The sequence below is a fragment of the Siniperca chuatsi genome, linkage group LG14 (assembly GCF_020085105.1).
Source record: "Siniperca chuatsi isolate FFG_IHB_CAS linkage group LG14, ASM2008510v1, whole genome shotgun sequence".
Taxonomy (NCBI): Eukaryota; Metazoa; Chordata; class Actinopteri; order Centrarchiformes; family Sinipercidae; genus Siniperca; species Siniperca chuatsi.
In genome coordinates this window covers 3,805,280-3,822,317 of record NC_058055.1, presented here as the reverse complement: position 1 = coordinate 3,822,317, position 17,038 = coordinate 3,805,280, and the positions used below count along the sequence as shown (strand labels likewise).

The 17,038-nt window shown below is 39.4% G+C and overlaps 1 protein-coding gene across 4 annotated transcripts in view; it reads right to left on the bottom strand.

Moving 5' to 3' along the window:
• arhgap32b (Rho GTPase activating protein 32b) overlaps positions 1 to 17,038 on the bottom strand; it is a 111,474-nt gene that overhangs the window by 69,333 nt on the left and 25,103 nt on the right. For 3 of the 4 annotated variants that reach the window (XM_044222062.1, XM_044222060.1, XM_044222061.1), the window contains exon 2: positions 10,093 to 10,213. The exons of the other annotated variant lie outside the window; for it this stretch is intronic. In XM_044222062.1, the coding sequence (XP_044077997.1) occupies positions 10,093 to 10,187 (95 nt within the window). In that variant the 5' untranslated portion in view covers positions 10,188 to 10,213. The remainder of the gene's footprint in view (positions 1 to 10,092; positions 10,214 to 17,038) is intronic. 4 annotated transcript variants of the gene reach the window in all.

Here is a 17,038-nt window from a genome sequence, read left to right as displayed (position 1 = left end):
GGATGGAAACGGCCATTAAACCTGCATTTTCTTTAGCCAATTTTCAGCAAATGAGTGAGTGTGCAGGAAAGCTTTTGAGGGCACAGAGCAGAGATGCTGAAAGAGCAAGAGAGACACTGAGCAAGCGTCCAAGGGTTTGGGAACGTACCGAGCAGAAGAATGAGCAAATGAGTAAAACTGAATGAGAGAGATTATTAGTGTGCGCTTATGTGGTTAATAGCAAACAGCACAATATATTTACACACAAAAATTTATTTTTGGTTGCTCAGATTAAATTATTCTTTATAATTTGATTTATGTGCTTGCAAAAAATGATTTTATATGATCTAAATGTCCCACCACGCGTGCAACAGATATTGTATATTGTTAGTTGTTTAAAGTAAGAAAGTGGCCGTCTTCAGCAATGTAGATTCTCTGTCATGATGTAAGTGATAAGAAAAAACTTGTGAGAAGGCTTCCAGAATTTCTGGGCTACTGACTGACATCCCACAGCCACAAAGACTCTAATGACATGCTTTAAGCACCACTTACCAGGGAAGGCTTGAGAACTACTGACACACTGTGAAGCACTTTCAGATACCAGAGATAAAGGCCAAGCTTGAACGGTGCATTTCACTCGCCAAGTATCACCTTCTCTGTTCAGAAGTGCTGTGCACTCCCGGCATTCCCAGCATTCCTTGGTGGGGAGGCATGTAAGGAGAAAGGAACTGCTCCCTTCAGCACCTGCTCCAAACACTTTTAGTAACCTTGCTTTAACCTTGTGTTCAGCAGCACTCTCACCTGCTTTCCGTCTACCCTCTCCCCTTCTAGAAAAGTAGATATAAGCAGAAACTGACGGAGAGAGAAGAAGGAAGACTTCCCTCAGACTTCCAAAATTCCTACCCTGCTGAGTCAAATGTTTTTCTCTCCACTCTATAAGAAACAAAAGAGGATTGGAACCTCCCATTTAAAACAAATTTTTCAATCTTGACTATTTTCCAAACATTTCCAACACCCTCTCAATTTTGGTGCATAAAAGCAGTGGCAGCTCCATTTTGCTTAGAAAATGAAAGCCATGAATCTCTCTCTGCATGTATCCTCAGCCACCACTTTCTCCTGTCTCTGCTATTAGGCTGCCTCGCCACTGAATGCCTGACTCAGCACAGGCTCAACCTCAAACAGAAACACAGTTGCCACAGCTAGTTAAGCGCAGGACTTTTCCCTCATAGACACACATGTTTGATGGGCGAGAGATACAATAAAAAGCTGCCATTGGAAGAACCTCTGTGGCAAAATGCTTTGGAGCAGAGTCATCCGTAGCAACTTGATCACACTTAAAGCTAAATGTTACACCACAGCATTTACACTGCTAACCAAATGCTTACTTAAAAAAGCAAAGCAAAGCAAAAGATATGATATCAATACTGAACTTAAGAGTTTTAAACACAAGCACAGAGCACAGGTAAGTCCAGACTATGGAATGGTTCATCACAACAGAACCAAAAGTACAAATGAAGCAGAACTATTTCCAGCTACTAGAATTGCAAATTGTAGCTTACCTAATAACTTTCTAGCAGATCCTTTTTATATTAACTATAGGCTACCTGCTGTAGTAATTTAAGATTTTGCCAATTTCTCAGACTAATAATGAAACAGACGAGTTTTGCAGATGTACACTTTCAATGGAATCATACCATGATATGATAATACTGTTATCATTTTACAATATTTTGTTGTCTAAATTTATGGTTCAGAGCAAATTGTAATTAAGAACATAGAAAATTAGTTCAAGTTTTTGTTTACATTTGTAAAGAGTTTTGACTGATGTAATATCAGTGACATTTCTCAGAGATTAGTATATTTAAAGGAATAGTTCAACATTATGAAAGAAATGTCTCTTCACTTTCTTGCAGAGTTAGATGTTCAGATTGATACAATTCTCCTGTCTGTACAATAAATATGTAGCTACAGCCAGCAGCCGGTTAGTTTAGCTTAGCATAAAGACTGGAAACGGGCTTTGTCCAAACGTACAAAGGAAAAAAACTGCCAATCATCACCTCTATGTTATCTCATAAGAAATAGTTCCAGCATGTAACCCTCTGTAAAACCAAAAATTGTAATTTTTACATTTTGTTTTTTGTTTTTTGTTAATTAGTGAGCTGTAGAGGTGCTGGTAGGCTGATTTTTTTTTTTACCTTTGGACACAGACTGATCTTCTCATCTAGCTGTCAGCAAGAAAGCGAATAAGTGTATTTTCCAAAATGTTGAACTATTCTTTTACATTTTCATTAGGTACGAAGTTATCCTGCCTGCCCCTTCCAAGTTATTTGTTTGCTATGTTCTTTTGAATGGTTGACTGCTTGGTCCCGCTGAATGGTTGTTGTCCTTGTATGTATGCACAATACATATATATGTGGGATTGTTGTCACTTGTTATGTGAACTGACCAAAACGTAGCTATTTGAGTGTGGGAGCTGATTTTTGTTAATTTGACTCATCACTTATTCTCCTACACACCTGTCTGTATACAGGTGTGCAAAGATCACTCCTCCTGTATGACGCAACAGACTTTATTACACTAAACATTAATTAGACTATTTTACATACATTTATTTGTATATTTGTGACAACATCTTAACCTGATATATACCAATTTCAATATATTGACCAGTCCTATCTAGATCGATGGCAACTGAGCTTCCTAAATCCTTTCTCTCACTAGGTAGATAATGCATTTATAGGTGTGTGTGTGTGTGTGTGTGCTGCTGGTGACAGGTTATTGATCTGACACCCACAGACAAAGAATGAGTCTAGAATGGCAGCTGAAAGCAAAAATGAAAATGTGATTTTTTCCCCCTCAAAATGATCATATGTGAAAGACAGTCGTGTTAGAATCTTTTATTTGCATCTGACAATCAGTTTAAACCTCATAAGCGGCACAAATCTATTTAGGAGGCAAAGAATGAATAAAACCAGCCAAAGCCAGGCAACAAGTGCTGCCAGTTTGAGAGGCTGTGATCAGTGTTTATAAGAGCAACGCTTAAGAGCATAGCATGTTTTCTGTACTGGACTGAACACACATGGATACATGCCACTTTTAGAACTGCCAATAATACCCTCCAGAGAATTCTATGGCATTGGTCCGATGAAAGAGATATCCAATGAGTGATGACTAAAGGCTGAGGGGAGTGTAGGGCCTCATGTTTAGCTCTACAAGAATTAAATAATGCTTTGGTTTAGCTGAAATTGTTTCTGTAGTCAATAATTTATCCAAAAGATATAAAGTACTGAATGACTCTCTCTCTCTCTCTCTCTCTCTTTGAGGTGGCTGCCTGAAGAATGAAGCTATTAAAAACTTCAAGAGCGATTCTGCTAAAATAAAGCAACTGTAATGAATCCATTAAGTCAAGTCTGTTATATACAGTAAATGTTTCTCACATGCCCGTCACAGAAGAATTTATCCTATTTCCGTTTGTGCTTTGGAACTATGAGCAGCAAAATAATGGAAGATAAGTTTAACTATTGTTAGTTTTGAAAGTTTGACTTGTTTTGACATTAATGATCCTCTGTTGGTTGATCAGTAAAGCTATGGCATGACATGTTTTCATTCATTTCTAACTTTGAGAAAAGATGTTCCTGAGTTCACACAGCGGTTCACCTGTGTTGATTCTGTTTACTAACTCATTAACTGTGAACACGAATCTTCAAACCTCTGCTGGATTTTGCTCTACTGACATTTATTGAGAGTTTGACTTGGTAGCCTCAGAGGATGTTTGAGCTTTTATCCAGATGTAAGATTTACTGAAAGATTCATTTCATTTCAAGAACATTTCTAAGCAAGCAAAAAGTATTCAAATCCCTCCAAAAAACAATCCACTTTCCATCATTAATAAAGCAGATCCAAAAAGCATTGCTTGATAACAGTGTTGGTTGACAAGTACAAGAACAGTAGCAAATCTAGGCCAGGCTATCCAACATTATAATGACCAGTAAAACTTATTTAGGGTGGATCTTGCTGTAATGTAAGCGTTTCTACTCACTGGCTCTGGCTGAAGCTATGAGGGTGAAATTCAAACTTGGTTTTGGGGTCGCTAAATATATTCAGTCAATAACAGGAACAGCAGGGAAGTAGAAATAAGTCAAGCACAAGGTTTCTGCAGGGTTCACCAAGTTAAATCTGACTTTTTAAGACCTTTTAATACTACATAGAATGCAATTTAATACCTGTTTCACGATCATACTTTGGCTGGTATGATTAAGTATGACAACCAGTTGGGATGATACAACCTAGAATTATTATATTATATTATATTGTAGATAGATAGATAGATAGATAGATAGATAGATAGATAGATAGATAGATAGATAGATAGATAGATAGATAGATAGATAGACCTGTCTATATCTACAGTATATCTATCTATCTATCTATCTATATACATACATACACACACACACACACACACACACACACACACACACAGTGGTGTGATGGACCTGACCTTAAAAAGGCAGTTCATGCTCGAAAACCCTCCAATGTGGCTGAATTACAACAATTCTGCAAAGATGAATGGGCCAAAATTCCCCCACAGTGCTGTAAAAGACTCATTGCAAGTTATGTGATTGCAGTTGTTGCTGCTAAGGGTGGCCCAACCAGTTATTAGGTTTAGGGGGCAATCACTTTTTCACACAGGGCCATGTAGGTTTGGATTTTGTTTTCCCTTAATAATAACAACTTTCATTTAAAAACGCCATTTTGTGTTTACTTGTGACAAACATGCAAAAAAATAAGAAATTAGGAAGGGGGCAAACACTTTTTCACACCACTGTATATAACAGTGATTCCTAAAAAAACAATAAAATAATTACATGAATGCGACCTGGACCCAAATAAACTGAAGAAAATGGTTGGATGGATTAAGCAATTCAAAAATGCTTTTTTGCTTTATGACCAAGATGGAGGGAAGGTAAAAGGCAGATTCTTGTTCCCTTTGTCTACATTTGCCATGCAGCAAAACCAACATAACAAGAAGCACAATAGCAACACCTCTGTCGGTGTCTACACTGGATCTGTTTTTGGCCATAGCACAGCTCTTAGACAGAGCTGCAGCAGCTCGAAAAACAATCATGTAGTTATGAGTATAAGTGAAATCAAAAAAGACTTGAAGCATAAAAAGATGCTTCAGGTTGCAGTTATACACAGGAACCACAAGCCATTTTGTGACTGGGGAAGATGCTCTTTTGGTTCAAATCAGTGTTTTCTTCTTTAAAACATTGACATATCCTAACTGCAGAGTAGCATGCCCATTTTCGTCCATAGTATAAAACCTTGGAGAGAAAAGGACATAAATTTAATGCAAAATCACAATTTGTAAGAGTGCAATTTTCAAATTGCAAGAGCTACAATTTTAATTCTAACCTACATAATCAACAGTGTCCTAATGTGTAGCAAATGAAAGTTCAAGCCAACAACCACTGACTTCACCAGCTATAATGACAACTGTCGCTGGTAAATTTACTGTAGCTAATTAACTATTATTCTGAGTTGGTAAAACGACATAAAAGAAACCTTGGCTGTTGCCTGGTTATTATCCTCACTCTTAGCATGCCAGTGTCTGTACATATTGGTCAAAGGTTTTGTGGAAGCAGAGATGCCACTCATTTACTGTATATCATGAGTAGCATCATGATGTTCATAAAAGACCAAAAGAGTGGCAAGTCTTTTTTCTTTTAACATAAATAAATAAATAAATATATATACTACCGCCTAACATCAATTCAATAGAGGTGGCTCTGCAGTTGTCAGTGTAAGAAATTACGGACAGCTGGTGAACAGAATCTCCCAGTTAAACTTTCAAGCACATCATATCATTGTTTTAATCTTTACACCTAAAAACGGATACTAAACTGAGACCTCGAGGATTCGGGGTCGTGAAGCAGTCTGTACGGTCAGTCTGTGAAGCTAACGTTAGCTTAAGCAGAGCTGTCAACAGCAGTCATTTGGGGTTGTGAGTTTGTGTCAAAGCATTGTCAGTGTCACTTATTTACTTGCCAGCTTACCATAACAGGCCAACTATGTCGCTGTTATCAATAAATGTAACGCCAGTTTTGAATCTCGTGATTATATTTGAATATTAAGTAATGTCCAGTGTACCACTAATCTAATATCTTAATAAAAGTGAGCTAAATTGGTCAATTTTTCGGTAGAACACTTTGTAGACTTTTCTCTGACTGACTGGTTAAAACAATAAGAACCCTGGAACATTCTTAGCAACAAACAAGTACCTGATTCTATTAATGTAGAAATGTAATTTGTGATAATGTTTGGTAAATCATATCTATAGAAAATGATCACAATTTTAATCGCAGAAAAATGACAATTAGATATTTTCCTCAAATCGTTTAGCCCTACTGTACACCTAAGAGCAAACAGGTCGAGACAGTCTGAGTAAATAAGATATGATTCATCACAGTACTTCTAAGGATACATGAGTTCGCCTCTCCTGACTAAATAATCGAAAGTCAAATTTATTGTGGACCCTGCGCACATTTCATTTCCACTGTGAAGGAAAAGCCTTGGAAAGCAACAGCAGCAATAAATAGAGAGAAGAAAAAAACAGGGAGGAAGCTATTAGTAGGCAGTGCACGGGATTTCAACCTTATGGATGTTTTGGATCTCATCCACTGGCTGGAAGTCTCTCCAGTCGGCCAGCAGTTTAGCTCATATCCCACTGAGGCAGTTTATCTGTCCTGCATATGGCATGGCAGACAGGACAGAAGTCAATTGTCTATCTACCAATTGTCTACCAACAACTTCATGAAATTGGTATCATCCTACACGAGGAAACTCTGCCCAAGCAATCTGATCTGGCATACTGTGGTGTTCCAGTTGTATTAAAATCAGCACTACAGCTCAGCTAGCCATGCATGCTAAACTGAAACATGCTTTGATATCTCCATAAATATTACTCTGCTGTTGATACAAAACATGTCAATGGCCACTGCGTATAATGGTTATTTTTCCCTCAGCAGAACTCAGGCATGGATTTAATGAACAGCTGTGTTAGTAACCGGTCATTGAATAGCAGCATGGTTGTTGTGCAGCATCAATTACTAGAAAACCAAAACAGGGTAGCGCTGTGTGCAAGTAACCTAATTGCTCTCCCTTGCACAAGTGCAGTATATGATGTCTCTGGGGAAGACTGATGGACAAGATACACACCAATATTTACTTTGGAGGTCACATGCTCTTCATAATAAGTTCTGTACCATGTTTGCATGTTTGTTATCTAAATGTTGAACTCATGTTACAAGATTGAATTAATAAATCATTAGAATAAAATTATTTCTGTTCCTTGCTTCAAAAATGTCAATTTCACAAACTGACTGGGCTGCAGCTCCGACTGCAGATCAAGGTTATTGTGTTAACTTTCCATGTCTGAATCCATTTGGACAAGCACAGCCCCACGCTGAAATTATCGACTCGAGCTGTGTGGAGGGAAGATGGGGAAAACACTGTATAAATCCCTGTGTAACCACTTAAGACATTCAAAATGAAACAAAAATGATCTACTGTTGATGCTACAAAAACTTTGACATTCAAAGTGGTGACTTCGAAAACCTTTCATTTTTCCATTTGGTTTGCAAAAGCTGTAGAGCTCAAAGTGACAATGAACAACAATATCCATGGAGTACTACAGAGAGGATTTTATACCAACAGCATCCTTCATTAGACCCACATCTTCAAACTCCACACCCCCAGTTTGTAATACAGTCATCCCTATGACATCATCAGGGTTATTTTCTTAGACTTGACAAAGCTCCTCCAGAATCAGAGATGACATTATACAACTGTTTGTAGTAGGACTAACTACGACAAGTAAAAATGAGTGGGGCGCTCCTTTAATAAACAAATAAAAAATCATGATGGCTTGATAGGAAGACCAATGTGAAGAGACACAAACTTTCAAACAAATTCAGCTTGTAGACTCTAACCCAAAGTAAAAGAAAAAGCACATCTTGCTTAGCTTACTGTCAATTTATTTACTAAAAAACAACAAATGACTTATGTTCAATCAACTGCCCGTACAAGCGCATGGAAGGCTACATCCCTCGCAGCCTGTGTGTATCTTAAATTAGCAGCTACGCGATCGATTTAGTTACAGGTTCACAGTTTACAGAGAGCTGGCTGGTGTGGGCCTCCTCTGCACAGTACTGCTCTGTTGTCCACTCATCTGTCTGACTGGATTAGGTAATCACAAACACAGTTTTACAGCATTTTCATTCTCTTTCTCTGTGTCACCTCCTGGGGGCCTCGTGTCCCCAATCCGCCCCCCTCGGCCATGGCTGCTGATCCTCTGATCCACCCCTGTCCACCAGGATTCACCGGACAACTTTTAGAATGCACTGGCCCCAGCCAGACGTCCTCCCTGTCGTCTCTGATAAAAGAAATAATCTGCTGCAGTGGGCAACAGACTGAGCACACACACCCTCGTATATATTCTGTACATGACATCATCTAGAAGCAAATTAGCAAAGGAATATCCCTTCCTTTTTCCATTTTGTTTTCCCCATCTCTTCTTTCTCTTTACTCCATCTTTCTTTTTTCTCCTTTCTCTTTTCACTCACTCTCAGTAGTAATGTTGGACCACTGTCTAATGTATGCTAAGCTGCTGCTGCCATGGTAACCCCAGTGCAGGATTTAGACCCAGTTCAGGACTGGAGGGGCTGAGCTGCCTTAACTGTAATCCCCCCACCCTCCTAAACAGATAATATACAGAAACACAGACAGATGTACACAAGTGTATAACCAGTGACACCCCCCCACAACCCACATCATGTTTCCTTAGCAATAATGTCAGGGAGAGAAGCCATTGGCTACCTGGTTGCATGGCACTGGAACAGTTGTACGTGTATATGTATATTTCAGTGTTTTTCAGAGAAGGCTGGTGAAGTGAGAATGTGAGTGGTGACTAGTCGAAACAGCTAAATGAGTCACAGTCATAATTTCCATCTCTGATTGTACAACGTGTCAAAGGAGATCCCCAGGACGTGTTAGAGATTAGTTATACCTCATTGTCAGAAAGTGTAACAACTGTAATGTAGAGGAGATAAGTGATATCCCAACAGCACCTGATAGCTGATGAGAGAGCTCGCCGTGAACGGGGAAACATGCCCAGAAGCCCCTAACAACAAAAATAAATGGCTGTTGTTGTGTGTGCGTTTAGCGCCTGCACGTGTGACGGCAACGTTTGTCCTAAAACATCCCTGTGAAGCATGTGCATGTGTATTGGATACAAGTCTATATGTGTTTTTGTGAATGTACATGCTTGAGGTTGTGTGTGTGTGTGTGTGTGTGTGTGTGTGTGTGATGACAGCGCACGAGCATGTGGGTATACTGTAACGATGACGTAACTAGCTGAAAGCTGATACACTCGGCCCCTCTGTGGAGGCAGTGGTCGCTGGAGCTGGGAGTTTACTGGCTCCGTCAGTAAAGGAAATCTGAATGAGGGGTTTCCAGCGCTGACGGTTAGTGATGGCTGTCGCCCAGTTGCTATGGGCTGATGGGGTGTGGGTGGGGGTTAAATAGGGGGTGGGGTGGTGACTGTGCAAACTCACCCTATCGGCTCAGCTATAGAGCTCACTCAGGCAAGTCTCCCCCTCCTCCCCTGCATGCGCATACCCTGGTGTCATTTCTCCTTGAGGCATTGAGGAAGCCAAGTAACAACCCCCCCCCCCCATTAACACACACTCCAACACACGCACACACACTCTACGCCGGCACTGCTACAAGCACAAACCAGATTCTCCAACTGTCAAAACCTGAGCTCATGCCTCACATACAGTGAGAGAAATGATAGAGAGGGAGACGCACACAGAGAGCATAAGAGAGCCACACACACATATTCATACACGCACACGCACACACACACTCACATTTACACACTCTCCATGCCCCCTACTCTGACTATAAACAAACTAGCATGCTCACCAAACCACAACCTAAGGTGTGGTCCTTCTCTCCACACACACTCTTTCCTCCCCTCTTCCCTCTGATGGAAAACGGGGGAGTCCGTTCCTGAGGGTGTGCGCCAGCCTCGTCCTGTGCTCTTACCTGTCCAAGATGTCATGGCTGGACGTGGCTGTGGCTCCCAGCAGTCCTAGTGCTGCACTCCCCACCGCTGCAGCAGCCCCGCTGCCTGCCTCCATGATACTGACTCACTGCAATGAGCAGCCTGCCAGAGAAGCAGAGGGGGGGATGTGAAGAGGTAGATCAGGAGGGAGAAAGACAAATGAGATAAAAGAAATCACATGTAGAGTCAAGAGTGAGGATGACGGGGGAATAAGCAGAGGGCGAGAGGAGCAAGGGGAATAATGAGAGAGGAGAAAGGATTGTGAAAAAGATGAGTGGTGAAAAGGGAAAAGAAGAAAATCAGCGGGAAGATTGGCATGGGGGCAGGAAGAGAAAACAGGGGATCATTAATTGTGTGTGTAGTTGATAGATCATATAAGTCATGCTGATGCAGCAGGATTTAACTTTGGTGTTAACACATGGAGATTCTGGCACACACATTCGAGTGTGAATCAACAGTCAAACACCAGCACTGGCTGCCTGCTATCCTGTGGTGACTGTGCTCTCTGAGGTCTCTATCCTCAACCCACAATATCAATTGTCAAATACATTTTTTTTGTATTTAAAATGCCATTTTTTCTATCTCATCTACAATGGCGCTGTGTCCAGACATTCATTGACTTACCGATCGCTTTCATACAAAAAAAAGGTCAATGGTGGTTTCACGTATATCAACTGTTCAATCAAAATTTTTAACAATTCCCCACCTAAGTATAAGATTAATAAATACAACACAATCACACACATCCTAAAAACACAAGCTTGTTATGTTATATAAAACTTACTGTAAGATTTCTGCAAACAGCAGACTTTGAAACGCTCTGACAAACATAAGGCACTACGTTCCCACTCAGCCAGTTAACTTATACTAGCAGTGAGCTTGTGAAACTCATTACTAATGGTTGAAAAGCATGTTAATATTTTTTTTCCATAAAACAAACTTGACATGATAAGATACATATACATATATCATGCACCCATGTATTCCCACATCACTCTCTGGAAAGAATGTATTGAGAACATTGTATTTATTGTATTATTATAGTGCTATGTTGTTTCATGCTTGTTTCATGTTTCAAGTGTATCATTTATAATTTCTGTGCTCAACCATAACCAAGTGAATTTCCTAAACCTTTCAAGACTTACTTATTTCTAATCCTGTAGCAGAGCAAAACACGCTCAGCCCAAAGACCAAAACATCATGTGGATGTTCAAGCTACTGTACTTGGCAAGAATGGCAGCAGGTAAGGAAGAAGGCTTGTTAAAGGACTATAAAACTATTTTACTTACTGAAAATACATCGATATTATGATCACTATAAACCATTATATCACCCAATAGTACACCTGCACTATCTGACAATACTAACCATGATTATGTTTTTTTCTTTTATGCAATTATTCCCAAAACAAAACTGTAGATTTTCTCATGATTGGTCTGTATTTGCATCAGCATGTACTGTTAAAGTGAATGAGGGCTGCAATTTAAGATTCTAACTTAACCAATTCTTTTTTTGATTATTTGATTGATCATTTAGTCTCTAAAATGTCAGAAAATACTGAAAAATGCCCAATAACAATTTGTGGAAGCCGAAAGTGAGTTTTTCACATTTGAGAAGCTGGAACAACAGAATCTGTGGCATTCTGCTTGAAAAATGTATCAACTATCAAAATTGCTGCTGATTATTTTCCCATCCACCACCTATACGATTAATCAACTAATCTTTTCAGCTTCAAAGTGAATGTTCAATTAGCCTACTTGATAAGGTAGATAACCAGTTAGCATCCCTTCTTGTGTTCTCATTTATCGTCATTCTTATGTACAGTATGCACGCTACTTCTATCTGTTGTTTAAAACTCACATTTACTGTGATTAAGGTTACTTTGGGACAGTCAACAGTGCTCATCTCCTACCCACTGAATCATCAGTGTATAATCACAGCAGAGAATGCCCTCTTGGGTATTATTGCTATAATACGACCCACCACATTTCAACCTCCCAGTGCAATCCAAATGTGACGTTGTCAGCAGATGAAAACAGATGACAGGAACACAGCAGGGATGACCCAATAAAACAGGGGAGGAGAGAAAAGTCCATACAGCCTGTTTTTCTGTGGTAGTCAATGGCCATGCGCTTTAATCCCAGGAGGATGACGCCAAGAGGAGGGGGGGGAAGCGTGGGAGGAGAGGATCCTCACAGGCCACACTGAAGCAGCTGGTTCTACATCTGAGGAAGACTTGCTGGGCATACGTAATTCCCAGGACTCTCTTTGGTGTGCAATTTAGTCAAAAAAGCACCATACATAATATACATATAACATACTATCTATAATAATAGACATAAGCAGATAACAGATAAGGTAAATAAAACGTATCTATTCTAAAATACAGATTTCTTTTTTTTTTTTTTTACTGTAAGAGGAATTCCTCTGAAATGCTGAAGTTCATCTTACATCACTGAGAAAGTTTTTCATTCAAAGCGATTCCGGGATCTTCGCTCTAAAAATAAAAAGGCAACAGTATGAATCATAAGTGATTAAGCCTCCCTCTGGACCAATCAGAAATGAACGCGTCACCTTGTTTTGACCTGTGATCGTCCATGGCATAAGAACATCCAGACGTCCTCGCTGCCTGTGAGTCTGGATGGAAAGATGATCAACTTCTGTGGCTCCTTACGTGCTCAGTACAAGACTTCATCTATTTAAACCAACACACGGCGATATCAACTGCTAGAACAAGTGAGTGGTGTGACATGAGCATGAAGGCAGGGTGAGTTCTGGACCCAGACACAGGATAGATGTTGAAATTCATCTCGTGTCCTGGGCCACTGTAAACTCCTGCTCTTAAACCACCCACAAACAGCTCCCAAGTCACACAGGAAAGACACGAGCTCAACCCATCTGACATTAACTGTGTGTTTTTGTGTGGCAGAATCAAGTGTGTGCATTTGTTAAAAGAGGAAGTGAGTTTGTCTGTGCCAGGCAGGCAGGGCAAACAGGCCGAGCTGGCCACAAATACCTGATGCAGCAGAAAACCCATAAAATGGCTGACCTTGAGAGAGGACAGAGCCTCAGCTCCGAGGAGATTAAAAACCAAGACTGAATAGTCTCTACACAGTAAACATCCTTCATTCTCATCAGGATGGCAGCATAACTGATGACAAAGTTGTTATTAGAATCCAAGATCATGGCTTACCACAGATTTGAGTCAGGAAATCTTAAACTTGTCCAACTTAACAGTGTATGATGCAGCCATTGTGAGTATATTAAGGCCAAAGGCTCAAAAGGAATACATATAGGGTTTTTTTGTTTTGTTTTTCAAATTAATGTTGTATGTCTATTAGCTATTTGACCTCTGTGTGTAATACTTGTGTCAGTGTATTTCAGTGGAAATGATACCATTTTTAGATGCCAGTATTTACTATCCACAAAAGATACCTGGCCAGATAAAGCATCAGCACGTTCAGTTAAATAGTGGACACACACACAGATCCCTTGTTCACTTAACACTTCATATAAGTAGTATTAAGTGTTATACGTTTATAAAATGTCAACGACAACTATGACGTAAAATATTTGGTGACAACCTTTTTTCCACGACGCAAACAAGACTAAAACTAAATAAAAAGTATGATAAAATGTATTGAATTTTTCATCTTGTATTACAGTAATGTTATGTCTCTGCCAGTAATGTTAGTGGTTCTAAGGAAGGAAAAAAGTAAGAGATTTATAGACTAAATTCATCTACAATGGCAGTGAAAATTAGACAAGCAGCAACAACAAAACAGCTACGAACCTATGAAAAACATGCAGGCAGCCTGCCGACATAAATAAAATGGTACGCCAATGTTAAAGTAACTTTTCGAGAGCCATACAGTATGTGGATGTAACTTTAAAGTTACTTTAAGATGCCAGTTGAGCAAAAATGACAGTGCTGTTCAAACAGCAGAGTTTGGTAATGACGAAGGACACCCATAACCATGGTAACTGTACACATCAAAGATGGTGACAGCTGTAGCCTCAGAAAGCTCAGCAGACAAAAAAATTTAAAATGCATCACTATAATGAGACTAAAATAAAAAAAATCAAGTGACAAATGAACATACATTTTCAAAATCAAAAGACTAAAACTAAATCAAAATCAGTTGCCAAAATTAATACTATAAATTAAAACTCTAATGAGAGTACCAACATGAAAGATAAGTTTATGTCACATGAAGTCTGTGTATTACTTTAAGTTTCTGTATCACGTCTTGCTGCTATTACTGCGTTTTCTCTCCTGGCAGATTCAGTCTCATGCTAAACTCCCTGGGAAACAGAGCAGCTCAGAAGTACACAAGCGAACCACGTAAATGCACACAAACCCCTCTACATTAAGTCAATACTGGGAAGGCAAAGGTCACTTACATGACCTCCTCCAGTTTAAGACAGCTACAATTTAAAGAGAAAATACAGACATCAATTCTATAACAAGGCTGAATGTATGCAATGGATTTTTTAAGTAACTTTTTCAGTCTTTGAGGTGAATACTTACTTTTGGCATCTTTGGTTTAATTCCCTAATGACTGAAGCAAAAGCAGATTGAGATTGAGATTGAGACATGTCACTAGACCCAAACAACAGATGCTGTGTGACAAAGGGCAGTGACCTTCCTTAATTCCTACTATCATTATCATCAGTCTAAATGTAAAACATACACTGAAGGTTTGGCCTTCCATTGGTACCTGGCAAATGATCAATATTAGTGATCACCCTGTGGCATGAAAATGCTCAAAGTTGTGATTTACAATTCATCAGTTATTTACTCATTCAATTCAGTGCTATAATGCAGGATCTACCAGAAGAAATGCAATGTTCTGTGTTTACTGTCACTTTATCGTCACTGTTGCCAATTTGGGGATTCTCAGGCTAGAGTATTTAAGTTGTAATGTCTAAATTGTACAGCTATTAGCAAGTTGTACTAATTGCTTATCAAATACAAAGCAGTGTGTCCACTACATTCAGCCAGTGGTGGCAGCCTGCCAGCCCTGAATTACAGTGCACCAGCAATCTTACATAATACTGCCTTATTTATCCCTATATTCCAGCAGTCACTCAGTTTCATGTCTTGTGCAGTTTCCTTTGCTGCAGTAAGCTAATGTTGGGTAAAGCTACTGATACTAAAACACTTCTTGCATGTGCATCACAATAAAAATGGTTTCAAGTGAGGATAGTATTAGGCAAAGAAAGTGCTGACGATGGCAGCGACGTTAGCTAACATTACCAAAAAGCCAAATAAAAGCTGATTGTAAAACAGATTTAGAGATTTTCAGTACTTTTTGTTGAAGTTGGTTTAAAATACAGCATGGAAGAAAATATGTTATCACAACTCTCAAAATAACTGAAAAACAAGAAAGACTGGTGTCACACCTTATGTAAGACAATTAACTTTAAGTAGTCAAGCGAGTGGAGTAATGAGAGTGAGAGTCTACAGCCATGCTAGCAGGTCTGTGAAGCGGTACTTAGGCACAGCGGTGCATTGCTAATGTAATCTTAGTTTAGTGCGTTAGCATGGTAAAATTAGCTAATTAGCACTAAAACACCAAAGAGGCTGATGGTCATTAGTTTTGTAGGTATTTGGTCATAACCAAATTAAATTTTGACCTGATTATGGTGCTAGATGAGTTAAAGGATCACCAAAGTTATAATTCATCCTGAGCGGTACATGAACGCCAAAATTATGTAGATCCATCCAATAGTTGTTGAGAGATTTCACTCAAAACATCAAATGTCAACCTTTCAATGATGGTGCTAGAGGAAAAGTCAGGGTATCGCCAAAGTCAGTAGGACTTCATCCTCTGGAGACCAAATCAAAAAAACAATACAGACTGGGTCTATTCCTTGGTGTATTCCAGGCACTGGATTCGATCCACAAGAATCCATTTTACCTGTTGTGGCTTCTTCTTCTTGTTTCGCCATTGGCGCGTGAATGAGTACATACTTCAGCTTACGCAGAGGACATCAGTTGAGTAGGCAGTCCTTCAATGTCACCCAGGACACATTTGTGTACACACTGCTTAAAGAATGTGGCCATATGTGGCCCAGACCACCTCCGAATGTGGTCTGAGCTAACAGATCTCAATGTGTTCTCAATGCATCTTGGGTGCATTCACACCTGTACTTAGAGCTGTCTATGTTAGGGAGGTTGGGAATCTTTGGCAGTGTCACAATTCGATTCTGATTTGGAATCCATTCTAGATTCAAAACAATTCTTTTCAATTCAATAAAAAGAATTGCAAAAAGCATTGGAGTTAACACTCTTCCGCAGTGTGTCTGACTGCCTAGCTGAATATCAGCAGTATGTAGCCATTTCATGGTTTCTGATATGGACAGCAGAGTAGCAATTTGTAAAGTTTGTTCTGCTGAAATATCAAGAGGGCATTTAATCACTACAGAGCTTCTCCAAAGCAAACTTAATTTACCAACTGAAAGTGGGACAAACCTGGGCAGCATGCAGACTCTGTTACTTAAAGTAACAGTAACGGTGAAGAAGACTTGATCAGTGGACCATTAAAATAACTGGAATTATTTTTAAGCTGTTAGACAACTGTATTGATTGAAATAGAGGTGTATCTGAACCATCAGACGGATGATTGAAAAACCTGACTGAAATGCCTCTGACAACACAATCTGCAGCTTAAATTAATTTGGAGTTTCAACCTTAACTTGTGGATTCTGGTTCAATTTTAGATGAATTCAGCAGCTATGGCGCCATGTTTTGTTCACAAATTCAATGACGAAGCATTTTGAATTTGCTACTGCTTTGATTTGGGCCTTTTAGTGGCTTCTTTCTCCACAGCAATGGCCGAGGCTCATGGGAATTGTAGCCATGTCAAACTGATGGACAAAACATGATTTCTCAGAAACACAGTTGAAATAAATGAAAGTGAT